The sequence below is a fragment of the Neopsephotus bourkii genome, unplaced genomic scaffold, assembly GCF_033783945.1.
Source record: "Neopsephotus bourkii isolate Nb327-2 ecotype Australia unplaced genomic scaffold, CSIRO-AGI_Nbou_v1 NB_991, whole genome shotgun sequence".
NCBI classification, from domain to species: Eukaryota; Metazoa; Chordata; class Aves; order Psittaciformes; family Psittacidae; genus Neopsephotus; species Neopsephotus bourkii.
This window is the reverse complement of record NW_026901483.1, coordinates 4,106,278-4,133,537: the sequence shown is the minus strand read 5'-3', so window position 1 is coordinate 4,133,537 and position 27,260 is coordinate 4,106,278. Positions and strand designations below refer to the sequence as shown.

Below are 27,260 nucleotides of genomic sequence, written 5' to 3'. Positions count from 1 at the left end.
ACAAGCACATCCAACACAGGGCATGCTCTGCACCTCACTGGGTGGCACAGACCTGCTTGTGAGCACTTGTGAGCACTATAGGGCTCTCTTGCATTGACAACAGCTTGCTTTGCTGGGTGAAACCTGCCAGCTCCCCTCTACAAGCTCTTTTGCTGTAACAAGCCATCAGATCCTGCTCACCTCTTGCTGCCGCTCTTAAGCACAGTATTAGATCTAAGCCAACGCCAAAACCAACACCACCACCAGCACAGTCAGAAATGGGTCTCTGCTTTAAATTGCCTTAAAATGCCTCCATCTAAGACCTTTTGGTAGCTGGGGCAGAGCACTGCAAGCCCCAGATGTGCACGGGTGCAATGATGGATTTCAGCTCTGCCTTGTGCATAGGAAGAAGCAGAAACTGGGAAGCAGGTTTTGAGGACCAGGCCATCAGCAGAAAGCCCCCAGGGTGGAATGAATTATTTTGGCCTACTTCTGCTACGAGTGCTCACGGAAGGGAGGGGGAGAGAGGGGAAGAGATTTCTGACCTTTCCAGAAGTGAATGCTTCATTTATTTCTTTACAATATTCAGTATTTTCCCAAAAGCAATCACTTGCTATGAAATAGCTCTTCAGATTGAGGGATAGTCAGAAGAGGGGAAGAAACAGGGTTTAAAAGATGCAAGTAACTCAACATTAAATACAAATAGTTTCATATGAAAACTTATTCTTTCTTTTCTGTATGAAAACCTGCTTTTTTCCCTGTTTAATTTCCCTATCTTCCCTCCTTTTCAGTCTGCTCTTTGGCCAGAGTGGATCAGGAGCAGCTTATAAACCTGCCCTAGACAAAGGCTACCCTGCAGCCAGGAGCCAGCATCCTATCAGCACATCCCTATGCCAGCCCATTGTCCAAGCCACCAAGTAGCAGGTTCCTTCCTCAAACTCCATGTGTTTCCAGGATTTGCCCCAGCAAATCTGGATAATGGACCATTAGTCTCACCTCACTTCATCCAGGTTTTCAGTTAGATAACCCACCCAACACAAGGGATTGTGTTTGCTGACACAGCCCTGCTCCAAGAGTGCCTGTTATCCCAGAGGAAGCATCATCTATAGGGTTGTCTTCAAGGGAATTGTGCCTGCTCTTTTGGACAAAACGGATTATGCTGAAGCCTTTGTGAACACTGCTGTGGATTTTCTTATGGCCAACAACATCACCTGGATAGGAATGGGAATTCCAGTGCTTTAAAGAGGGTCACTGAAGCTGAATTGATTTACTGTGCCATGCTTAACCCACAAACACAGCAGCAATACCCTACAGGGCAGGTGATGAGCCCAAGGACTGCAATTACCTTGTACCTGGACATGCCCCCTCCACTAACACCCACTTCAAGCTTCAGCAATGGCACATCTGGCGACCTTCAATTAAAGGGTTACCCAGAGTCAATAAACAACCACTTGCACTTTGGAACTATTGACTGAGCTCCACCACCCGCACAATCTGTTAGCGAGTGGCTTGGCCAGTGGGAAGATGGCAAAGAACCCCCTCGTACTCCTCATCTGGCTTCTGGGAGCTTGTCTCGGGGCCCAAAGTACAGGTGGGTTCCTTTAAAACCTATGGAGTGCTTGGCTTTTGGTGCAGGGGGTGTTGGCACAGTTTGTCACTGGATAGCGGGACAGCTTGTGTTGTGTCATGAGACAAGAGACTGGAGGGACTGCTGTGTTTCATAGCTCCTTTCTCTAAAGCTCTGGGGATGAAATAATAGTTCTTATGTCGATCTTCCTCAAAAAGTGTCACAGGGATTAATTTATAAGAATAGGATTTTTCTTTTTTTCTTTTTTTTGCAGTTTTTAAGCTGGATTCTGCCATTTTAGAAGGCACATTAAAGATTAAAAAGGGGAGAGCGTTGCTGGTGGAGTAACATCCACAGCTCCGCGTGTGCCATCGCTTTGTCCTGGAGTACAAACGAGTGCCCACATCCATAAAACAGCCAGTGGATTTGCCACTGTGAGAGCTGTTTAAAGCCAAACCCAGCGTGAATTTAACAAAGGCTGTGAGATGCAGCCAAAACCGTAGACAAGGTAGAGTAGTTGATGGATGTGGGCAATCACACATAGTAATGCAGGCTGTTGCTTGATTTAACTGTAGCAGCAACGTTTCCAGCAGAGGATGGTTCACACCCAGGGTAAGTAGTTGCTTAGTGCAAGGCCTTTCTTCTCTCATTAAAACATGGCAAAGAACAGGTTAAAAACGTGGTCTTTCCCCAAAATGTTGGCTTAGCAATGAAGAATGAGCAGAGGCTCATATTGGTACCATCACCAGGGTGAATCTGCTAGAAAATACCACCTTCAGCTGTCAGGACAGGTCTGTCCCATAGCCCAGAACCCCACCACACTGTCTCAAACACTGGTTCAGAAGTTGCTGTGTCCTGTGTGAGTATATTCCTGATGTGAGGATGGCTTCCAGACAGGGTGAGTACAGTGCCTGTGACCCTGTGGGGCCTGTAACCTTTAGTTCAAATCCAGTTCTGCTTGTAAAGCAGTATGTGAGGTCAGGAAGCGAAGGAGAAAGCCTATAGAGATGTCAAGGAGGTGAAGCTGCTTTCATTAAGAGTTCTCTCCATTAAATGCATTAATTGCAGCCAGTGCCTGGCACATCCCTCTGGGGAGAGGTGAAGGAGCAGGTCTAACGCAGCTATTCAGTTCACACATGGGGATGTGTGGCTGCTCTGAGCCCTTTCTCCAAGCTAGAGGCTTGCCCATGCCATGGGGAGAAGGGAACAAGTCTCCTCCAGCAAGGCTGTACTCCCTCCATGTCTCCATGCTCTCAGCCAGTCTTGGGGGTCTATATTCATGTAAGCCACAACACTGCACCCGAGAGGGGACCAGTCACCCCACAGGGGTTGCAGTGATTGAAACCAGCCCAGCTTCTTCAGAGATCAGAGCTTTGCCCACCAGTATCTAATGTCAAACAACCAGATGAAGGTCAGGATCTTAATGCAGCCCAGTTTTAACCAAAACCATACCAGCAAGAGGAAGGCAGAGGTGCCACCTTGCTGTATGATGATTAAAAGCATTGCAAAAACTATTAGTTCAGTCTCTTACAGAGGGATCTTTAGGCGATGGAGCTGGTTACACCATCAGGGCAACGTGTAAATCACAGCAACCTGCTTGGGGGTCATCAGATCTCACCCAAACTGACCCTATGTGGGTAGAGAGAGGCTGGGACCTGCTCTGGATCAAGAGCAGAAGCCGGCCATGAGAAGGAATGAGCCCTTGCCCCTCATAGTCCATGCTCTCCTTAACCCTCAGAGGAACCAGGCTCACCCACAGGTACCTGAACTCCTTCCAGCATAGAGCCCCCAGAGAAGGCTCCGTGTCCTGGGTATCCACCAGCAGCTCCAAGACTTGCTCCAAGACTCTACCGTGCCATCTGGTGACTAAAAGGGACATGGCTGCGAGCACTAAGGGAGGTGGAGAGCGAGGAGAGGCTGGGGAGGCCAAGCAAGAAGCTGCAGTGAGTGAATGATGTCCATTTGAGAACGGAGGGATGCGGGAAGAGAGCTCAGCAGGGATGGAGGGCTCCAAGAGGTGGGTCAGGAAGAACCCAGAGAAGATGCTGACCTTGCTGATGGGGTGTGTGACCCTGTCTGATGAGCATTCATGGTATAGCACCATAATGGGACTGCACATCCTTGTGCCCTTCACCAGGCAGCCACCAATGCTGGTGGCCACCATGGACATCCCATCTAGACTGGGGGTCCCTGCTGCTGCTTTCAGCCCAGCAGCTTGGCCAGCAAGTGGAAAGTGGATTCACAGCATCCCACTGACATAACATGGCCCACGGGGTGAGGAAGGCTCATGCCACCCCTCCTGCCATCAGGAAACAGTGGTACCCAGGCACAGAGAGAAGCAAATGACCCTGGCTTCCAAATGGCCTTTCACACCCAAAACAGGCAGAGACAAAGAAGGACAATTTCTGTGTCCAAGCAAGACCTCCTTAAAGAGCAGCATGAAAGAGCCTATCATTTCACCCTCTCAAACAGATTATTCCAGTCTGTGCATCTGTGATAGGAGATACACCATCTGCTTTAGGGTATATAAGCACCAAACGTCAGCACTCCCAATCACACCTTCACCATCAGCCATTTCTATCTACTGCTTTAACCCTTGGTTCTCCAGATTAGATCCTAAAGTTAAACACTAAAGAAACCTCACGTAGATGGTAACACCCCTGAAACATCCCCAGCCATGGGGCAACAAAGGGGTGAACACATGGAAAGGGCCTGCTTTTGAGGAGAACAGAGCCCAGAGAGCCCATCCCTGCTGCATCACACGGTGCGTGCTCCTCTCTAGCCCCTATTTCTTTTCGAATCACAGTCTTCATCGCAAGCAAAGAGGCCAACTCGGTTCTGCAGAGGCAAAGGAGAGCCAATTCAAACAGACTGGAAGAGGTTATTCCCGGGAACCTCGAGAGGGAATGCATAGAGGAAAAATGCAGCTTTGAAGAAGCCCGGGAAGTGTTTGAGAACACAGAGAAAACAGTGAGTATCGCTGCTGCAGAATACCAATACCCTGCTCCCTCCACCTCTGTAAGCCTTTCAGGTGAGGGGAAGGAGTGAACAGCAAAGGGAAAACCTGCCAGGGCCAAGTGCAGATCTACTGTGGTTTATCCTCACTTGTGATCCATCAGTTGGGCTGGGAACTGCTTTAGAGGGATGTTGGTCACCACTGGGATCATGGAGGTCGCTGGTTTCCTGCAAGTTTTTTGCTTTAGAGTCATCCTTTTAGGACTTCAGGAATTAGAAACCAAAGGAAACTTTTCTTCTTTTCCCTTTCAGATGGAGTTTTGGAAAACATACATTGGTAAGAAAACATACACTGCTTTCCTCCTGCTCAAATGCACAATGTTCATCCCTTGGTGCTGCCTGTGCACGCAGGACGCGTTATCCCAGAGCTGGTCAGAGTCATGCACCCTAAATCCTGCAGGCACCCATTTGTACACAACCCAAATACTTAACATTTTCTTTGCTCAAGCATGGTTTTTAGAGCAAACTCCAGAGAATAAAACCAGTCCACACAGAGCACTGCATCTGTTGAGCCCGGGTCACACCTTTGGGTTTCTAGTTTCAGCCCTGCTGTAGACTAAACAGGAGAGCAGTAACTGAGAGCCCTTCAGCAAACAGCAAACACTGTTCTCAAGCAGAGCTCTCCAGATAAGGCACAGCCCCATGCAAGCACAGTGTGAATCCCTAGAAATGCCATATTCAATTGCAGCCTTAACATGACCGTAACAAGCAGCTGTTTGCAGTTCATACCCGCGCTCCCAAACCCTTGCTTCTCCATCATTTTCCTTCCACCACCTAGGTTTTGCTTTCAGCCTCCATCCACTATGGCTCCTCAGTCCCTTACCAAACGATTTCAATGCCCACTAAAACATCTGAAACTAATTCTAAGGATATTTCAATAAATGAACTGCTCTGTAGGCTGGCGAAGGGCCCAGAACATCTCACTAAAAAGCCTTAAATAATTCACATTATTCAGTCCAGACTATGCCATATAAAAAAGTTACATTTGCATTGTAGGATTGTCCTCTGAAAAAGCAGCTCAAATGAAGCTCAGCACTGCATTTCCCTGCTCGCTGTAACCAATTAGCTCTTCAGAAGTAATGAATGCCATACATAACACTATCATCCAGGTTCACTGTTCAGCTTACAAGCTGCTCTTCCCAACAGCAGCCTGCAGGAGCTCACCCCTTGCACAGCACCAAGTGGTACCAAGCACTGATTGCAGCCTCCATCACCATGCCTTAGACAAGCTTGGAGCAACCTGCTCTAGTGCAGGGTGTCAAGGGGTTGCAACTGGAAGAGCTTTAAGGTCCCTTCCAAACCAGTCTGTGATTCCATGATTTTGCCCCTGTTTGTAACCTGCCTTCTGCATTCCAGCCCATTCCTGGAAGCACCATTAACAGCCACACTTACTGGTGGGACACAAACACATCAAGACATTCGTTCCCCTTCCTCCTTGTCCTTGCATGACCATTTCAAAGCACACTCCCCTGATATTCAACATCACTGACTTCCTCTTCTGAAGTGTTAGATCACCAGGTTTGCAGTACTGGGTATTTCTGTTGAAGCCTCAGCTTCTCAGCTGTAGGCAACTGTGAAAAGGAAAACCCTGACATGCAGAGAGAAATCTAGACCAGCTGATAGCAGTGCAATGCTTAGAAAGAAAGAGCAACTGAGAGTCTCAATCCTAATACAGTGAGGGCTCCAAACCCAAGTGGCCATGTCCCAACCTTCACAGAACAAGGATAGGGGTGTTAATAACTCAGATTAGGACATCCTAACCACTCTCAAGGAAGCAAACCTTCTAACTTAGCCTAACTTAGCCAGGACATGAGGTCCTGTTGAGATGTTGCGTGAAGGACATTGAAGAGTGTTGCTGAAACAAGCAAAATTCACCTACATGGGACAGGCTACATAATAAGGACCCTGGTTAAAGCACTGATAGTGATGTTACCCCAGTGCTGATGCTGTCTGTTGTGCACTTGGGTGTGAGATCTGACTTACTGTCCGTTCTCAAGAAGGAAGGTGTGCAGTCCCTACTTGTCTTTAACAGAGGGCTTGCACAGAGCAATGCTCCAGTGCTTGGTCAGCACCAGCCATGGTGGATGCTCATGTGTGTTAATTCTCTTCTCTTCTCCCCCAGATGGAGATCAGTGCGATCCCAACCCATGCAAAAACGGAGCTGTTTGCAAGGATGCAGTAAGTTCTTATGTGTGCTGGTGCCCACCTGGGTATGAAGGCAGAAACTGTGAGATAGGTATGTACTGGGGGCTCATCCTGTGGTTGCTCTGCCCTGTTTGAAGTCAAAGTGGACATAGAGTTTCATCCTACTAAAGGGCTGTTTCAGACACATTTGCCTTGCTGTAGGGCACAGCATGAATGCACCGTTTCAGCCCGTTGGCAATGGAATTAGGGGTGAACACGGCTGGGGATGCAGGAGCAGAAGTGCCTGTCCTCTCCTGCCCTTGGTGAAGCCTCCACTGAGCACTGAGATGCCTGCTCTCACACAGGGGCCAACAGAGACTCAGGCTCAAGGTCTTTTGCTCAGCACACTGCGGGCTGCCAGCACAAATGTTGACACAGAGACCTTCCTTTATCTCCCCAGCACAAGCCCTTCTGAGGCTGCTCGTCAATCCGGGACGACGTGCTCACCCACTGGAAGCAGCAGCTTTCCATTGACCCCAGTGGGGCCCCCATCCTCTCCCTCCTTCACCCCATCCCTCTTGCCAGACTGGGCAGCAGGGCAGGATTACTGCAGCCCCCTCTCAATAGCACTCAGCTAAATTCCTAATTATAATTATCACCAGCAACCTTGATTCTGAAGGCAAACAAAAGGCAAATATTTTTCCCCGATGGGTTGAGGAGTTGATGAAACCCAAAGAGCTGATAATTTAAGCAAGAGGGATATTCAGCTCTTATAATATAATCAGGCCTGTGCGACTCGCATAATGTGCTAGACACGCTGCACTAATAAAAGATTCTCTTTCTAGTTGTGCTGCTGCTCTGGCAAGAGGAGAGTACGTTGAAAAGAGCATTTCAAAGCCGCATCCTATTTAAATAGTCTTATTTCAGGTTTCTGGTGGAAGTGAGACAGGGACAGAAATAGAGCAAGAAGTGAGGCGTGAAGAGGAGCTCTGTAAAAATAGTAAATGATGGCATGAAAATGGCTACAGGAAGGGAGGTGTCCTTGAGAAGTAGGAGTGGAGTTAATCTGCTGTGAAGAGACTGGAAAACTCACTGAGAATTAAAAGGGTGTCTGTGGTTTAGTGGCTTCCCACCTGCAAGAGATGGGGTTCCCACCGCAGAGTGCAAGTGGGGTGGGAGAAGACACAGGCGAGCATTGGGAATCTCGCTGTGCCTTGGGTTGGGACCCGTTTCATCAAGCATCCTGCTCAAATGGGTGTTCCACGTCAAGCTGTGATGATTGATGGGTATGTCAGGAAGAACATATGGCTTTGCCGGAGGTTTTAAATACAGAGCCCAGCTACAATCCCAGGACAAAGCCCTTCTTGGGGTCAGGGTTTGCTCCCATTCGGCACACGATGTTCCCCGCTAGCATCCCGCATTGCCTAAGCACGGGGGGAGGAAAAAGCAGCACCACGGTGGGGAAATCACGTGGCTCCTGACCAAATATTTGCAGGAGGCCTTTGTGGTCCGGCTGCCAAACCTCAGACAGCAGCAGGAGGCTGTGCCAGGGCTCAGAGGGGCCAGTCCTCAACCTCCCGTCTCAAAGAGGTGCCCATCATGAGCAAGGATGTGATTTAGATGGAGGACACTCTCCTTGCAGACAAGCATCTGTTTTCCATAGCCTGGAACAACCAGGGTTGGGTTATAGGGTGACCCCAAAGGCCCAAGTCCCAATAAATCTCTGAGCAGTTGTATTTCAAGAGAGCTTTCTCAGTTTTGTTTCTATTTCTTTCAGACTTCACTTGTGCTATTAAAAACGGAGGCTGCAAGCACTTCTGCAGGCACGACCCGCCACAGAAGGTTGTGTGTTCCTGTGCTGCTGGCTACAGACTTCATGAAGATGGAAAGTCCTGTGAACCTACAGGTTAATTTTTAAGGGCTTTTAAGAGATTTGGGTGAAAGTTTCCACAGTCTTGTCCTGGATTTAGATACATGAATCTCATAGAGATGCAATAACCTGTCAGAAACCAGCCTTGTTTTCCTGCTTAGCCAATGTAAAGAGCCTCACCCTGCACTTTCTCAAAGGCAGATGTGGGGTCAGGCATGAAGGATGCAATTTAAATACCCTTTTTTTAGCCTAGGTGAGTGGAGAAGGAGGATAGTTGTCCAGGAATTTGCTCACAAAGCAAAGGCTGCTTTCAGATGGCTGCTCACACAAGACCTCTCTCACTTGCATCTTACCTTTCTAGATATGGATCAGTAGATTTCTGGAGGCAGAAATGTGTTGTTCAGCTACACCAGCCTATATGCTGGTGTTCATCCATCCATCCATCCATCCATCCATCCATCCATCCATCCATCCATCCATCACTCCCATGTTCTTCCAACAGGAGCTGCTATTCAGTTACCAATCCTACATTGAGGATGCTGTAGACTTTTTCCAAACAAAAGACAATCTTTCTTACTGTAAATCCTCCTGGGAGTTCATTTCATGGCTGATCATCATGCAGTGTCTTATAAGTGGGTGGAAAAGTGAAGCTTTAAGGTGGTGCTGTCCTCCTAACAGTGCATACCTTCACACAAAGACCCTCAACAACACTTAGACTGTGATTTAGCTGTGGTATTGAGTAAGGTGGAGGGGAAATGCATTGCTTGAGGTTACAATTTCATAAAGGGCTAAAGAATAGCTGATTCTTGTTATATTCCCCAACTTCACCCTGCTCGTAGGCTGTTACAACATCTCTGAAGTACACCAACACGTGCAATCCCAACCCACCACAACACAGCAAGTTAACTGGGCATGAAGCACACCTTGCAGAGGAAAAAGGAGATGGAGTAGAGAAATATTTTGTCATCTAAGGTCAATCTAACTCTTGATGCTGCTTGATTTCTAACACCTGAGTGTAACAGATCTGCACACCTAAGCAAGCACATGGCACCCACCCAGATGAGTTAGTTTCTGAAGGTCTGCTAGCTACAGGAACACTCTGAGCTCCTAAAGCACTGACTTTCAGCAGTCAGTGTAGGAAGTATCTTAGGCTGGGAGGCCTTCTGTTGATGGACATTGTTAGAGCTCAGGCCTGTGTTGCCCAACACACTGTATCACTTTCACTGGACCAGAAAGTTTCACTGTTAGCAATAAGATCATCTTTCAGGTTGGGTAATTGCCCTTCCTGCAAAAGCTTAGCTTTGGTTGGCTCTGAAACCTTCATTTCCCAGCCTAAACCACACAGGTAACACTGTCCATCACTCAACACTGACTGAATCCCTATTCCTAAAGCGACCTGTGCAAAAGAAGCCTGAAACCCCAGCAGGCCACACTTAACATCTGATTTTACACTAATGTTTGTTTGCTGTCGAAAGCTTTGCACATGAAAGACAATGCCTGATGCTATTTACTGTTTTGACTGCCACTACCAGCAGGAACTCGGCGCACGCTGCGTAGGAGAGAAACGGGAAGAGCTCATCTGAAATGAAGCTACAGATGAGATCTTAATTAACAGGGGAAAGCTACAACTCTATAAAGAGTTTATTAATGTTTTCCTCACCTCGGTGCCAAGTGGGATTATCTGTACAATTGGCAGATACGAGTATTTCCTGCCCTCTCCCAGCTGCACTTCTATTGTACTGGAATTACTGGCTATAGAAATGTCAGCCAAACTCCCAGCAGGAATCCCTGGTATGCACCTCAGCATCCCATGGGATAAGGGCGCAGCTGCACTGTCCCATCAGACACGAGCTCCCTCAAGCTTTCTTTTTTCTCCGAGCTGTTCAGATGTCATTTCTACAGGCCAGAAACAATGCAGGATTTGATATTCTATGCAAGGGGGTTGGAACTAGGTGATCTTAAGGTCCTTTCCCACCCTAACTGTTCTATGATTCTTGTATATAACCTGCACTGTGGCTCGAAGGCACAGCCATCTATTAGCAAGGAGAGCATGCAGTGAGGCCACAGCCTGTGTCAGTCCTAAAAGAGGGTGCTGAGACGAGGCAGCATTTACCTCCTCACCTACCCCTCTGATGGCTGTAATCAGTGTGACACACTGCCAGTCCTAACCATGCCCATTTCTCTCCCAGTGCCCTATCCCTGTGGGAAGATCACGGCTCCTGAAGCAAAGAGCAAGCTCACCCGTGCCATAAACACCTTTGAGCACTGGAACGTCACCACCGAGGAGCACGATGATGCTCCCGATGAGGGGCTCGACAACACCACGGAGACCAGCACGGCTGCCACCACGAGAATCACACCCATAGTCAAAACAGGCACCCGGGTTGTTGGTGGGTCTGACAGCATGAGAGGAGAGGTGCCCTGGCAGGTACTGCCTATTTCTGCAGCTCCCCTGCAGCCCCAGCAATCGCTGCCTATTCATTCCCTTCTGAATGCAGGCTTATCTCCCTTCCACATACCCAAAGCCTATCCCTGAGGTTAGTGTATCAGTGGATCTCAAGGCTAACAGGAGCACAGCTTCTTTCTGTAACAGCTCTATGGCACAGTGACAAAGCTTACCTGGCTGAGGGTCTGCCTGGGAAACAAGCTGGAAGTCAGAGCCACAGAAGCTTTATCTGGGTGGGCACAAAGGATGCAGTTTTGAGCTATAGCAACAGATTGCCCAGCAGTCCATCAATTCACTCAGGTTAAGCTGAAGGCTGAGTGAGGGGAGCTTTGCAAGGAACAACGCAGCTCCATCAGCCTCAACAGATCCATGATCATTTATACCACCAAATACCCGCCCTTGTATGACACCTGCCAAGCCCTGCTGCTCCTTCTTTATCCAGCCTGGGACATCCTAGTCCTCTCTACCTCACCAAAGTGCCATCACTGCAAGGGGAGGGATGCAAAGAGACCCCCAACCCACCACTCTGCAAAGGCCTTTTAATTGCTGTCAAAAGGGAAGTTAGCTCCTAGCTTGGATCTTTCCCAAAGCATTGGCCACCCTCTGTGACAGCACAGGGCATGAAGGCACAGGGACACTCCAACAAGCAGCACTAGGTCTGTGCAACCTAACCACAGCCAGACAAAATCTCTGCTCCCCACTCTCCTTCCCCATTGACTTACACAAAGCCTGGGTGTGATTTCCCTCTGTTCCCACAGGTCCATCTGGTGGACAGTAAAGGTGTGGGCTTCTGCGGTGGGTCCATCATCAACGAGAAATGGGTGGTGACAGCGGCACATTGCCTGCAGCCAGGGGACAATGTCACTGCTGTGGCAGGTGAGCACCCAGCACAGGCGAGGGATGGGGCACTTGCACTGGCACAAGAGACTGCACAGAGCCCTTGCGGAAGGCCAGGGATTTCAGTTAAGATGCTGCTCCATGAGGAGGGAATGGAAGAAGCGTTCCCCTCCTCTGTCCTTTGCCTCCCCATTCCCACCCCTGAAGCACGTTCTCAGGTCCCCAGCAAGAGTAAGCAGACATTGCATAGGAAAAGCCTTCTGAAAGTCTTCCCCCACATCAGTCTCGCATCCCCACTGCAGAAACACAGCTGACGTCCACAGTGTGCTGCAAACCCTGCTCCCAGAGCACCCATCACCAGCACCAGCCACCACCCCGCATCCCCCAGCACTGAAAGCAGCCTCACCTCTCCCGATGGGCTCCGTGCTGCTCCCCGCAGGCAGACGCAGCAGGCACAGGGCGCTGCCGGGGCCAGGAGTGCTGCAGGTGCTGTTCAGAGGCCATGGTCTGCTCCGGAGCTGGCAGCGAGGCAGCAGGGGGGAAACGCACCCTGAGCCTGGTGCGCTGCGAGGAAAGGAGTGGGGAAAGCCCCCCTGCTGCGCATCCTTCAGCAGGACACAGCCGGGAGAGGGGACCCGGCTCCCCGCACACCCACCCGCTGCCCCTTTGCCAGCCCAAGGCCACAGGGCACTGTCCCTTCCCTCTGCCTGCTGCACAAGCAGGAGGGCAGGTAAGAGGCTGCCGGCAGCTCCATCACAGGAGCCCGAAGCTGCACCTTGCAATCACGGGCACCTGAGCCTCGTGCAGGGACCCAGGGGCACCTGTGAGCATCAGGGGGGCTCTTTGTAGCCTCCTCCACCCGTTCTGCCCTGTGGTGGTGTGGGTTTGGAACAGGGAAGGTCAGGTTTATTTTCAATGAGAAATGGTTGATTTCAAGCAAAGGGTTTTAATTCTAGAGGTTTCCCCCTTTGATGCAAGGGCAACGTCCCCTTACAAGGGTGCTAACCCCCTGAAACACCCACACTGCTGCTAACCTTGGCCAAAGCACCCGGGCCCTTGGCACTTGATGGGCTGCTGCGTGCCTGGGGGCACAGCTGGGGGTCAGGCCCTGCTGGCTGCAGGGACCCAGGAGGTGATGCTGCGGGAGAGCCTCCAGTGCCCCTTGACAAGGAGCAAGCAGCTTGGCCTCAGCAGAGCCCGAGGGCTGGGGCGTGCAGAGCTCCCCCCTTTACACCCCCCCATGGGGATGGCATCCTCAGGCCACGGTCGCTGGCCCGGCCATGGAGGGCTCCATCCCAAGGCACCACTTGCCTCTGCAGGTGAATACAACACCAACGAGGACGACCACACGGAGCAGCGGCGCCAGGTGGTGAAGATCCTCCCGCACCCCACGTACGACGCCAGGATCAACAAGCACCACAACGACATCGCCCTCCTGGAGCTGGACCGGCCGCTCACCTTCACCAGCTACGTGACGCCCATCTGCACGGGCAGCCGGGAGTTCACCAACGCGCTGCTGAAGCACGGCATGGGCACGGTGAGCGGCTGGGGCAGCACCCTCTTCCGCGGCCGCCCCGCCACCGTGCTGCAGGTCCTCAAGGTGCCCTTCGTGGACCGGCCCACCTGCCTCAAGAGCACGGCCACCACCATCCTGCAGAACATGTTCTGTGCCGGCTTCCCGGCCGGGGGCAGCGATACCTGTGGGGGGGACAGCGGAGGGCCCTACAGCACCGAGATCGAGGGCACCTGGTTCCTCACGGGCATCACGAGCTGGGGCGAGGAGTGCGCCAAGCCGGGGAAGTACGGCATCTACACCAAGGTCTCCAAGTACCTGAAGTGGATAAAGGAAACCACGAGGCTTACCTAAACTAACCCAGTGCTGGCGATGGACTGGTTACGTGCAGAGAGAGGCGTGCGTCAGAATCACTGCGTTGTAATAAACCTCTCTGAGTGAACTGATTTCTGCTCTTGGAAGGTCAAAGTTGAGAGGACGCGGTGGAAATGGGGTGATGAGGAAATAAAAAGGCCTTTTAATTACCCGTGGCTGCACTGCTGAGTGGGGCAAACCCCCAAACCCCGAGTGCAGAGGCTGGTGGGGATGCCCTGCGGCACTGTGCCACCAGCATCACCCGTGGCTGCTATACCACTGGCAAATAGAACCCATCTCTGCAGCAGGAGGAGATGAACACACAAAGCATTGCACCTGCAGCGCTCTTGGCCAGATGTTTTCACATGAACAAAGCCAAGATGGATCACATCAGTAAGAAATGCTCCTCCTGCTTTAGGATAGCATAAAACTGGCTGTATAAATGACCTAAAACCTGCATAAAACTCATCTAAAGGCAGTGGCCTGCTTTATGCTAATGGTTTCTGCTAAGCCTTGTTGGCATTATGAAGAGAACTGCTTAGTGCTCATTACCTGTCTTGGTCTCCAGATTAATCATGTTAAGAGGCTGCAGCCATAGATGCTGCTTGTGTTGATGGAGACAGTGCATTGCCCTCCCCATGGGGCTTGTGGGATGTCCCCTGAGTGCAGACAGTGCGGGACACCCCAGCCTGAGCAGAAACCTTGCTAGGAGGTGCCTGCCCTGTGCCTGGGATGGGCAATGGCACTGGCACACAGGGAGAGGAATGTGGCATCCCATGGAAAGGCTATGATGGGCAGAGGTCCTCTGTCAGGCTGATTCAAATGGGCTTAGTTCAAGGGGAGGGAGTGATGCCAGAGGAATGGAGGTTACCTCTGATCAGTGCTGGTTCATCTTGTATCTCCTTCCATGGAAAACTGCAGGGGTGCACAGGGAAAAGCATTGCCTTGTGGAACCACATCATGGATGTGCAGCTCTGCACAGGCTTCACCTCATTGCAGCCACCATGCACAGGATCAGGCCATGTCTCCAGATGCAAAACCCCATTGACAGGGGTCCCCCCTTCCCACTGGGTGACATGTGTCCCCCACACCACCTCCAACAGGTCTGTTGCTGCCCCTATAGCCCCAGTGTACCCCACCATGAGCATGGCCCCATGGTTCCCAACCTGGACCAGTGCTGGGATGCGGGATTGTGATGGAGACCCCCTGAGCCAGGGCAGAAGATCAATAGCTGCTATTTCAGATGCTGGTATGAACACGAAGGTGCCTCTCCCAGTTTCATTGCCACTACATCCAGCAGGAAGCTAATCAGATCATCCCCCACTGCTTGTTTTAAAACCAAAATGCATGTAAAGAGGTTATATTTGTTCCAAAGAAATTAAATAAAACCAATACTGTGAGAATCACTTTTTTTCCCCTCAAATTCCATAGCAGAGGTTCTATTGGGACAGAATTGCATATTCCCAGATGAATTTATTTAACAAGTTTTTAATCTTTAAATATAGATTTAACACATTTTTTTACAGGTACATATACAATATAGTCCATTTCAACTTGCAGTCAGAGAAAACTCTCCACTGTGATTTACCCCTATACATGAAGAGCCTACTTCAACAGCATACTTAAGGTAAGATACCATGTCGTGTGCAAAGTTTCAAATGTTAAAAACCTCGGACTGTACATTCAGATTGGCAGAACGGATCAACCTCATAAATTAGGAAAAGCTCAGATTTAAAACTATGGAAGACAAAAAAGGTTAAAACCATCGAATATGCAATGTGTGCTCTGTTTGAGACAAGTATTTACAGTTGTACCTCAAAACGTGTACTCTTACCACAAGAATCCTTACCACTAACACCAGCCCCAAGAGTCACTGCAGACACTCCTGGTTTTCCACCTATCAAGTGCATTGTGACCAGTTTTGATGTGGATGGAAAGAACCATCAGTGACTTTAAACCCCTCTGCTGTGGTTGCCAGTGGCTGAAGAACACTGGGACCTTCCCAGTTCCTGCTCAGTCCATACTCAGCTGGTCACGTCTATGAGGGTGTACAGGGGTTACCCACAATACTGGCCACCCAAACTGGAACCAGCCCACTGCTGAGTGCCAGCGTGGTGGGGAACCCCCCGAGCACCCACAGCCATCAAGTGGGTCAGTGATTCCCCCATACAAAAACGGTCACCAAATAACCCAACCCCAATGTGTTTGAACTTAACAGCGTGGGACTGCATCTAAGAACCCCTGGATCACAAATCAGAGTCAGATCATCAAGGTCCCCCTTTAGTCCATGGTATAAAGCAGTTCATTTTGACGGGACAGAGCAAACTCACTACCACATGCAAACTATTAACCCTGCTCTCGACACAGTCAGATAGATGCTCTTTGCACACATCTGCTTAAAAGTCAAACCACCTGTACCTATGTTCTACAAAAGCAAAACTAGACAAAGAAACACCAACTTAAATGGTGAGTGTTCAAGATGCTGTTTTCTTTCTCAAAAGTTCAATAGATACGTTATTGTCAAAGATGCTGAAAAGTACAGTCTTAATCACAAGAACATCCTTAGTGCAAACATGGACATTTAACTTGGATTTATGGCACGTGTTCCAAAAGTACATACATTTAATGTAAACTTCAACACTTGCTCTATACAGGTTTCAGCCTTGGGATGCTTTGGGACCCTAAGTGATTGGTGACAACCCTGAGTTGTCAGTTTGACCTGATCCAAACCTCACTGAAATCAATGGGGCTGACTGCAAGGGGCTGGAGTCAGGCCCTAAGTGCAAAAAGAGGATCTTGAGTGTTATTGCATCTTCACGTGTGAGTCAGCCAGATGATGCTCTTACAGAACATTACATTCACATAGCTAATTAAAACCCAGCCATAAAAATCAATTCAACAGGACACAGAGCTGCTTTGTTTGCTTTTCTTTTTTTGGTGGTGATGGGTTTTTGGTTTACCAAACCTCAACTCTTTTATTTGCAACTTCAACAGTGGTCAGCTAATATATGGAGGTAAAGCCTTCAACCTGTAGAGGACATTTCAAGCATCTAAACAAAGTGTCAGGGAACTGTAGTGTACTTTTCTGATGAAACGTGATGAATGCCATGGAAAAACAGCAGGTAAAATGAACAAAATACTGTACTTTCCAGAGGAGAGGAAAGAACAAAGGGATAGAGCAGAAATGGCTTCCTTGATGACTATGAGAAGCTGCTTAGGACCCCGGTCCCGTTCAGTGCAGATGAAGCTGTGGAGGTCTGTGAATGTGATGAACAGTACAGGACAACTCCAACTATTGTGTTATTTCTCTGTAACACTTAGTTGAAAGCTTCCAAAGAGCATCGAAAATGGGATGCTACTAGTTCACCCTCAATTCAAGGGGAACTAAACTTTCTCGTGTTACACAGGGCGGCATCTATAAAGTAATGAAGAATGATGTTAATATTAAAGCATCTTACTCCGTGAAATACATTGCTCCCTGCAATCACGTAACATTTGTATAGCATGAAAAACCCAAGTGCTCTCCTGTGGTTCTCCTTACAAGCTGAACTCCCACTTGCTTCAGTGAGAGCCTTGCTTAAGGCAGGACCACAGGGTTTGACTCATTTCCATCACCTATCACTTGAGTATCACAGCGTGACCAGCCAGTGTCTTCTCTAGACCCCTTATTTTGTCAGGCTTTTTTACAGCATTAGGAAATAGCTGTTCTGCAAAGCTGGCTGGCACTGGGTTGGGCAAGGAGACCCTGCTTTATGTTTCAAAGGCCCAAAAGAACTCAACAGTACCTCTAATGGACCCCGCATACATACAAAAGCCTGTGGCTGCATGTTAAAGTGCATGAGTTCTAGTGCAAAGAGCTGTGCTACATCTGCAAAGCTACAAATGGCATTTTAAGTGGAACTTAGGCAAAACTGGTGTGTTTCAGCCAACATGCTCATGCCAGCCCGCAGGAGCTCAAGAGATCAGCCACCTCTGATACCCCTTATAGGGCAGATTCAGGCTGCAGAAGGGGCTTCTCAAGCTCAGCAGACTCCATCCCCACCGCCCTGGCCAGCAGGAGCAGAAGACATGCAAGCTTGGAGCTTCAGGCACTACTAGTGGGGGAAACCTTTACTCAGCTTTATTGCAAGAGCACACGCAGGGGATCCCCTTAAGGCTTGGAAGAGATGATTTAGCAAGAGGGGTGTTAAAACAAACTACAAGAGGGTCTGGTGTGTAGAACAGGAGCCTGCATCCTCCTTAAGCCAAGTGGGTGCATGCCCCTTGGCATGGAGCATCCTTCCGTACCTGCTCTGAATACTCCCTGCCTTGGGGCTCTAGTCAAATCCTGCCATGGAACATGTTTTGCTGCTTAAAAGAACTTGGAAGTTGTAGCAATATTTCTTTTATAGATATAATAAGCAAAGGCATTTATCACTGCTCCTATTTTTCATCTGAATTCCTGGTTTTGTTCAGCCTACTCTATTTGCTGCTCTCTCTAAAATAAACCAGTCTCATGCAACCTCCACGCAGCACGTGCAAACCAGACACTTGCCCTTCTCTCTACCCAGCTTCTAAAGGCCAGGTGAAAGAAGCTGCAAATGCTTTGGTTCTGTTTTGCTCTTCCTTCCCCCTAAAAAATCCACCACGGATTCACACAGGAGATAGGATAAATCTATTGAGCAGAAAGCAGCAGAAGAGGCGCACAAGAAGTGGTTTTCAAAGCAACCTCCAAGCCAGCTATCTTCCACCCAAACAGCTTCATAGCTTACATGCAAGCCAAGATGTACATAAAGCTTAATCAGGTTTCCTCCTTTGCAAAAGGGCATATGCATCAAAATGCTTTCTTTATCAAGAGTTACGTGGCATTGCCAACAGTAACCACTCATCTATAAGGACATTTATTTGTGCCAACATGTGAAGGAAGGAAGAGAAATCACCTGTGGATGCGTTCGGGTGTTTCAAGCTGAGCTCTGCACGCAGGCTGCATGGTGGATTTGCAAGGCTGGCAATGGGAGGGGAGCAGAGCATTGACCAAATACACACCTGATAACTTAAACTGGGCAGCAGAAAGTTCCCTGCAACTTCATTATGGTTTGTACTGGCTCAACACTGGGATAATTTGCAAGAGGGGAGAGGAACAGCTTGGAAGCGTGTGGGTATCAGCCATCCTGTGGTGGGAGCTTTCTGTTAGGGCCTCAGTATAAATGTAAGAAAACATGTTAGGGTAAGAGAACCATTTCATCTATCCATCTAAAGGCTTTGCACTGAAAAACATCCACATCTCAGGTCTGCATGGATTCTGGTTGTGAAATTCTGTCATTGGAGATAGATTTCTATTTACTGTGGGCACCTGGAGCTGAGCAATAACCCTATAAAGGGCCAAGAGTGCATCTATCCCAGCACTGAAGTGACCCCAGCATGCTCTAAGCTCTTGGGGTCCCAACGTGTTAATCAAGCTCACCCTGCTTACATGCAAAACAGCCCTTCAGCAAAGCAGCTATTAATGTATGAGGGCTACAGTGCTCCCTCCTGCCCCTACTTTGCTCTACAAGCTTGGCTGCCTAATTCTACCTCTGTTATACTGGAGCAAGAGCTCCATCTTCTGCAGAAGCAGGAAAGAGCCTAATCCAGACTGCATCCCTGAGCAGGCAGTGGGACAAAGTCACCTGCAGTATAAAATGACCAGCCCATAGAGGAAAGGGAATTGCTAAATGCAAAGGTACGGTTTGAAAGTGTTTTCAGAGTGCAAGTACATTATGGCTATAAGGACACGTCACTGAAAAGCTCTAGGAATAGCTCTAGGAAAACATCCTGCCTCATCCTGCAATATTGCCTGGAGTGCATGTAAAATTAGAATCATGCCTGGAGACTGCATACACCATCAGCAACAGGGAGAGAGAACAGGCTTCATCTTGACAGGGAAAACAGAGCCCAGTGCAACACGACTGCAAAGCACCCGAGACTCCCAGGAGGAGCTCTCTGTGGTTCTGCCTTGTGAAATCCTCATCCAGCAACATTACAAAGCAGCTTGGAGCTGTGGGTCTCCAGGCTTTGGGGGATATGACCACTGACAAAGTACACTGGTGTTCAAAGTTTGCCAGCACCCTGTTTTCTAGATGAATTTATGGCTGGAGAACACTCCTGCACAGGCTCTGGTCCAGGACGCAGCGAGATGTGATACCCAGGCTTGCTAAGAAGACAACACGCAGTACTCCAGGGTGGGAGTGTGCCAAAGGGAGTCCTCTCAGCCCCACTGAGATCCTGCTACAAGCTACCCCTTATATACAGTCAGAAAACCTCTAATCTGTGAAATTCAATTGCCCTGCATCAAAGGGGACAGAAAATACCTTCATCTATACGAAGGATTTCACTGAAATACACTGGAAAAGCATCACAAGCTGACTGGGATTTTAAGCCTTTTAAGAAGGCTTCCTTCATGCTCAACAAAACAATAGATTCTGACAAAAAAAAAGGAAGTATTTAAAAAGAGCTCTACTTGCAAAATGTGTTTCATATGGTCAAAACGAGTGTATCTTTATTTTAACTGGACTAAATCTATGTGGGTTTTCTGAGCTTCTCCCATGGCAAACCCTGATCTCCCGTTTCCAGCGGACAGCATGGTGATGAGGCAACACATGGAGCGGTGATGGTGATACACAGCAAGGGCGACAGGCTGCTCTTAAGGCATTTTCTTGTGTCCTCTGTTATGCTTCCCTGCCTATTTCTATGTACATTTATGGCTAGAAAATGAGCAATAGGAGGTTTGAGACTAGAAGCCTTCTGCCAGAACCTGGTAACCTATTACAAATGCTCTTCTAACAAGCAGGCAGCAATGAGGGCAAAGGGAGGCAGAAATGAAGTATTGCCCCTAAAGTGCTGGGGGTCAGGCTACGGCGTCTTTGGCAGCAGGAGGAGATTTTGCCTAGACACCTCCTATTCCCATGGGATTTGAGCTACAGCAGCGAGGAGGCAAAGCAGTCCTGGGAATCCCTGCTCAGACTCCATCTCTTCTCCCCAATCTTCTACTCAGCGCTCTTGCAAAGAAATCTATGTATTTAAATGCTTGGTTTTAATTTACTAGTGCCTAAGTGTCTTAAGGTGTTAACAAACAGCAAAGTAAAAGCTTAACTGACTACTTTGGCAGGCTTTTGGGAGTAGCTGCTTGCTGGTTTTTCCTGCAGAGGCATATGCAGCTGGATTTAGTACATCGAGTGTAATGCGAATGGCTTAAAAGACCTGACTGGAGTTACAAGACACGCCTGCTAGGCGTGCTATATGATACCTGTGACTTTGGCATTCCGAAATCTGCAGTCGCCCACCACCAGCTGCAGGCTGTGCACAGGAATCCAGCCTTCTTTTCTTCTGTTGAGGTTTTTCACCAACCTTTGAACGACAACGGCATTAGTAAAAGCAGCAAACCAGCCCAAGGAGCAGTTCAGTATGGGCGCACTACACAACTCTGGGTGCAACCAACATTGTGCTCAAAGCAGGGAAGCATTTTAACAGGAGCTGAGTGTGCATTTAAAGTGTTCTTTTCGCCTAAATATAGGAACCTAATTAAAAAGCCTACATAGGCACAGGTGCCTTGGGCCCCTCTCTAGTCAATGGAGAGGAACAAGGCTCTCCAGAGCACACATTATTCTGCCTGAGACCTCCAGAGGTACCAGTTTTCCTCTATTGACTACTGATGGAGCCAAGGGCAGTAACTTCCTTCACTTCTCTGTTATTGAGCTAGACTGGTGGATGAATTTAATCAGGATACTGTAAGTATATTCAAGCCAAGACTGAGGCAGCTGCAAATACTCATGCTCATAAATGACATCCCTCTGTCTCATGCAGTGAAATATGTCTAACAGAAAAGACTTGGTATGAGAAATCTGTAAGAAATCTTTGCTTGGCACTGGCCAAAAACACCATGAGGGGTGGTGAGCATCCAGCAAAACTGAGATGCCTTGCATCTGGCTTTTGCTAACAACAAACTGGTTCTGCAGGATGCAGCTGGACCAGATGATCACAGTAGGTCCCTTCCAACTAGAACAGTCTGTTACTATTCCATTCATTCCATTCTGATTGCCCTTGAAGTGCAAGGGCTGAAGATGTCAGCCAGGAATCCTCCACAGGGCTCCACGTCTGTGCATTTATGGGCTAGTGACTGTGCCAATCTGATCCAGGCTCCTGCTAATATCACCCTTCCCACATCCCAAACACAGCCTCAGCGTGCTGTGCGCTCTCCTACCCAGAGCCTGGGCTGGCTGATGAGAGCTAGGCAGGAACCACCCTGGAAGGGAAAGAGAGCCAGAAACCAGCCAAACTGCCCCAAGAATCAGGAGAGGGCACACTGCCCTCGGACACAAGGATGGTTCAACAGGCAGGAGACTGGGCATGGTGACTGCCCAGGCAACGCTCGCAGCACTGTCATCTTGTGAGCCACAGCTTTAAATACAGCAGAGGGATGGTGGTCCACAGCCATTAACAGGGTAACACTCATACAGCTGTTTGAGGGAGGAAAATATCCTGCAATTACTCAATATTGCTATTAATAAGCCCAGAGGAACAAAGCCAGCAGCTGAGCTGGGTGGGCAAAGAGCTCAATCTTGAAGCATCACGAAGCACGGCTGTGAAGACATTGGTAAAACAGAGATCACCCAGACACCCATGGCAACAGAGGTCCTCACATGTTTTCCCAGCCAAGCCAGTGCATATGGCCTCTAGTCTTGGCAAGGGAATGAACTCTCCAGCTTTCTGGAATAGTCTAAAACTGAATCAGCAGCTGCAATGAGCGTATCACCAGGCAAGCAAAGCTGCACAGCACTGCCTGTATCTCTCTTAGAGATAAAGCAAAGTCATCTTAAAATACCTACCACTGTCCCTCACCATCTTCATGCAAGAGCTGAATCTCATCCCCGTTTTTCACCAGCAGGTCCTCTGATCCTCTCCTCTTGCAGTCTGCAAGGGCTTTGTACCTTCCTGGAGACTGTGGCAGTAAGACAAAAAGATCCTCTTTAGCTGCATTTCCTATCACACAGCTGTTATACCTGACTGCCTCAGGGAACATGATGGAGCCTTATCAGCCACCTTAACTGAAATTACTTCTACAAGCTGCAGCTTAGACACCTCCCCATTCCCCACGTTGAGATATGGGAAATAGGAGAGTCCTGGAGGAGACACATCCATGATGCAGTGAAGCAAAACAGAGCAAGATAATCAAAGCAGCACCCGGCACTGGGACTATTGCATCTCTTGTACTAACCAGCTGGTTCCCATCCTCCTCTTCAGTGTCGGAGCAGTTGGAGAGGTACTGGTTACCGGACCACTCCTCCAGCCCCTCGCAGATCTCCAGGGACTGGGACATTCCTGGCCAGCCTGCAAGAGAGAGTTCAGCTCAGGTTGGGGGTACCCCAGCACCTGCAAAGCATGCCCGAAGGAAGGGGAAGGGTCCGTACTTCTGTTGGGCTTGTTTTGGGGGGACGGGAGACCACTGTCAAGCATCACCGGGCTGGTGCGCTCCGAGTCATTCTCTTCTGAGCTTATGGAAGCTCTCTGCTGCTTTCTGAGGGGTTCAAACAGAAAAGGAAAGAAAAGAAAAAGAAACAAAACTTAGCTTTATTTTATGAATGAACATAAAATACATGAGGTTTTACAGAACAGGGCCAGAAATAATAATAGTACATCATAGAATCCCAAATTGGTTTGGGATGGAAGGGACCTGAAAGCTCCTCCAGCTCCAACCCCTGCCGCAGGCAGGGACCCCTTCCACTGGAGCAGCTTGCTCCAAGCCCCTGTGTCCAACCTGGCCTTGAGCACTGCCAGGGATGGGGCAGCCACAGCTTCTCTGGGCACCCTGTGCCAGCGCCTCAGCACCCTCACAGGGAAGAGCTTCTGCCTAAGAGCTCAGCTCAGTCTCCCCTCGGGCAGGTTCAAGCCATTCCCCTTGGCCTCCTCTGGCCTCACTCCAACAGCTCCACGTCCCTCTAGTGCTGCTGCCCCAGAGCTGGATCAGGACTGCAGGGGGGTCTGGTTTACGTTTTTTGGGAGGGGAAGTACAGTTGCTCATGGGACTCACCCATCACTCAGCTGGGAGGACAGCGGGAGTTGGTCTGTGCACAAACCCGGCTGCTGCTTTTCCACTGCAGGGAGGACAAACACCAGCTTAACACCCATTTCTTTCATTAGGAACCATCAATCTAGAAGCATTGCTTTAAAGGTCAGACCTTTTATACAACCCCAGTGATTTCTGTTTAGAGAAAAACAGACCCAGGGACTCTGGCAAACACAGACTTATTTATGATTAAGATGGCATCTTAGCACAAATTCAATAGTGAGCAAGCTACTGAAGATTATAATATGCTTAAAACTAGGCATCTGCTATGGATTTGTTGAATTAAGCCTATGATAACAAATTTGAAATTGCACTTCTGTAATTCGTTTTCACATAAGCACCTGGCCTCAACTGCTCCAAGTTATGTTATTTCCCTGTGTAAGACTTCACTCTGGTATCATGCTGCTAGGCTGCTTCTGCAAATCAATTCTCTGGTGAGAATGAGTGGATTTGAAGATCAGCAATGTGAAAATAGGGAAGGTTCTGCTGCAGAGAAATTGGTCAGAAAGGTACCTTTTATAAGCTCCTGCTGCTTGAACAAGATTTTTCTGATTTCATTCAACCATGCCATCTTCAGATCTACTGTTTGGGCCTGGAAGAAGAGAAAATGAAGAGGCATCCATTATAATGGTTGAATGGAACCTTACTTTTCTGTGCTGTTATTATCCGAAATCTCCTTTTATCCACAGCCACCACTAAATTTTAACCGTTCCTGACCTTTTAAAACTGGTGATCCTCATTACAAAGGCAAAACACAGTGGAAATTGTGGAGCCATCAGTACAACACAGGGAGTGCAGCAATAGCACACGTGTGCATGCATTGTACCTCTGACAAAATACCTGAAGGGCCAAATCTGCCTTTTGAACATACTTGGCTACGTACAACTGCTTTATGAATGTAAGCAGGCTGCTGTGTTGTAACATAGAGGAAAAAAAGTATCAGTGAAAGCTATGGGTTTTCCTTTGAACACCCTCTTCGAAAAACATTCCATCATCATAGATTTCTATTCAAAATGCTATAAAAGGAAAGAAAACAAAGCAAAGCAAACAAGAAGGAATCTGGTCGAGTTACTATTTTGTAGATAACTCAAAAGACTACTGGAAATTGCACCACAGAAGCTAAGACTTTGCTCTGGGAGTAGTTCTGACATCTAATTGTAGAGGAGCACAGAGAATATATGAAGTCATGGAATGATTTGGTTTGGAAGGGATCTCAAAGCTCCCCCAGCTCCAACCCCTGCCACAGGCAGGGACCCCTTCCACTGGAGCAGCTTGCTCCAAGCCCCTGTGTCCAACCTGGCCTTGAGCACTGCCAGGGATGGGGCAGCCACAGCTTCTCTGGGTACCCTGTGCCCATGTCCCAACACCCTCACAGGGAAGAGCTTCCCTGTGAATGAGGAAGAAGAAATGCAAGTTAAATGGCTGCTAATCCCATAAAGATCGATGGGAGACACTTCTTTAACACTGTTGAGAGCATGCACAAATATCCCGGTATCTGAAGCTACCAACCTGCACGACATAGACCTCTTCTCTCCCACTGTACCAGATTTCAAATTTCCGATGATCTCCTTTCACATTCTCAGTTATTCCAACTGCATTCATCTGAAAAGCCAAAAGAACCCCAAAATCAAAACCTCTCCCTTTTCCCTACCAATCCGGGCTCTTTACAGCACATCAAACAAACCTGTTTTCAGCCAATTTAACACATTCCATCAACTTTCCTTTCAATAGCAACTGAAAGTCATTACCTGACTTCCCCACCCTGACTTCCCACCAGCTTGCTGTACTTACAAATGCTTTCTGAAACCAACCAATGGACCTCAGGGGACTTTCCATTCGGCAATCTGTCGAGCGAACTGAAAAGTCATCTCATACCACTTCCAGCATGCAACTTCTCAGATGGGGTACATGAAGCTCTATCAATGCATGGCACATTATTGTTCTACATACATTTTTTTTTCTGCCATGTTATTATTTTCTCCCTTTAATTTCATGTTTCATTCTTTCAGCAAATCTTTAAACCCCATTTGTGACACCCTTAGGTCCTTCAGGAGTTTCAGGTCAACTTCATTCAGTCTCTGACCTAAGTCCAGAGGTATGCAGTGTAGTGCCATGATGCCTTAGGAAGCTGCATCAGGCTTCATGCTGATTTTATGAAAACCTAGAAAACTTAAAAGACAGTGTTATGAAGGATGTAGAAAGGGCAGCCTAGAAAGCACCTCATCCAGACACTGCAAGCACTGTGCATCTTGTTTAGCACAGCAGCTTATAGAGAGGCTCCAACACCACTACCCAGGCATCAAGGAATTAGAAGTTTCACCTCCTCTGCTATGAGGAGGTGAAGAGAAGTGTCAGGAATAGACATATTTAAGGTCTATTCATTCATGTCAGTGGAATCCGAAATTCAGTTTCCTCCCTCTGACCAGGATTTACTGTCCTCAGTAAGCTGGGGTTCACGGCAGTGCAGACCATGCTGGGTCAGTGTAAAGCTCATCTGCATCCTCTGCAATGGTAGTATATGGCACTGATTTCCTTGCCATCACAGTGAGCTATGAACCTGCATCCTGTAAGCTACTGAATTCCAGCTGAAGAGATATTGACCACTGGATGTTTTGCATAGCGTGTAAAATACTATCCTAAGGGGTTCTGTTGTTCGTGTTAACAGACATCCAGTTACAGCTTGCTTTAATTCTGAATCCCAAGGAAACATTCCTGCAATGAAAAACAATTCCCTGATATGACCATGAATCAAATACATGTCACATTCCAGGGAAATTATTCTGCCCTCAGGACAGCAGTTCTGAAAATGGCTTTGTGCGGATGCAACCCTGCAGCATCCATGGGTTCTCTAACCCCAACCTCTCCATGTGGCACCACAAACAACTGGAAAATAAGCCCTCTTGAGGCAAAGCAAAAGCCTGGCCCCATTGCCTGGAGTTCTAAGGCAGGATTTTCTCCTCCAAGCAGGCTTTCCCCAATCTGCCTCTTCAGTTCTTTCAAAACCATGCCTGCTAAAACAAGTACTCCAGGGAAAACAAGCTCTCCAAAAGGAAAATGATGCAGTTTGGGGAAAACATTCAAGTACCTTAACATATGGCCTGGGATTTGCTTTTAATACACAATGGGTAACATGCACAGACGCATCTGCTCTCACTTTACTTTCTGACTACTTGTGGCATCTCCTTCCCAGACCCTGCTAGGTCAGGGACCTGCAGCATCTAGGGGCTCAGCCTCCAAGTGCCCTTTTTCCCCCATTTTAAGATAAATCCATATTGGGGGTTAATTTATCAAGATGTTAGAAGTGCTCATCACACACAGTATGCCAGAGGGCCAATTTTGGAGGAGCACTTTGGGATTTGTGTTGATAATAGTTAGCATTTACAGCTAACAGGGGTTTATGCCCCTCATATATTGCTCTTATCTGAGAATTGTAATTTTAGCTGCAGTTAGAGCCTGACAAAGAAGAAAGGCAAT

The 27,260-nt window shown here is 48.3% G+C and overlaps 2 protein-coding genes across 4 annotated transcripts in view; one reads left to right on the top strand and one right to left on the bottom strand.

Moving 5' to 3' along the window:
* The first annotated feature begins 1,434 nt into the window (after positions 1-1,434).
* On the top strand, positions 1,435-13,742 carry F9 (coagulation factor IX). The gene is made up of 8 exons (XM_061359720.1): positions 1,435-1,570; positions 4,353-4,516; positions 4,814-4,838; positions 6,684-6,797; positions 8,463-8,591; positions 10,745-10,983; positions 11,760-11,877; positions 13,158-13,742. The coding sequence occupies exons 1-8, from the start codon at positions 1,504-1,506 to the stop codon at positions 13,703-13,705; spliced, it is 1,404 nt and encodes a 467-aa protein (XP_061215704.1). The 5' UTR covers positions 1,435-1,503; the 3' UTR covers positions 13,706-13,742.
* A 1,435-nt stretch (positions 13,743-15,177) lies between these two features.
* MCF2 (MCF.2 cell line derived transforming sequence) overlaps positions 15,178-27,260 on the bottom strand; it is a 61,847-nt gene continuing 49,764 nt past the window's right edge. For all 3 annotated transcript variants that reach the window (XM_061359708.1, XM_061359710.1, XM_061359709.1), the window contains 8 exons: positions 25,296-25,388; positions 24,300-24,378; positions 23,751-23,814; positions 23,131-23,237; positions 22,938-23,050; positions 22,549-22,661; positions 20,970-21,070; positions 15,178-17,120 (listed from right to left, as the gene is read on the bottom strand). In XM_061359708.1, coding sequence (XP_061215692.1) covers positions 17,080-17,120; positions 20,970-21,070; positions 22,549-22,661; positions 22,938-23,050; positions 23,131-23,237; positions 23,751-23,814; positions 24,300-24,378; positions 25,296-25,388 — 711 coding nt within the window. In that variant the 3' untranslated portion in view covers positions 15,178-17,079. The remainder of the gene's footprint in view (positions 17,121-20,969; positions 21,071-22,548; positions 22,662-22,937; positions 23,051-23,130; positions 23,238-23,750; positions 23,815-24,299; positions 24,379-25,295; positions 25,389-27,260) is intronic.

What these genes read in the sequence shown, in the direction of transcription:
- F9 (XM_061359720.1), top strand. Translation starts at nt 1,504, where the DNA reads ATGGCAAAGAACCCCCTCGTACTCCTCATCTGGCTTCTGGGAGCTTGT. An exon ending in TTGAGAACACAGAGAAAACA is followed by an intron (nt 4,517 to 4,813) that starts GTGAGTATCGCT and finishes TTTCCCTTTCAG; the next exon opens with ATGGAGTTTTGGAAAACATA. An exon ending in AGGCAGAAACTGTGAGATAG is followed by an intron (nt 6,798 to 8,462) that starts GTATGTACTGGG and finishes TATTTCTTTCAG; the next exon opens with ACTTCACTTGTGCTATTAAA.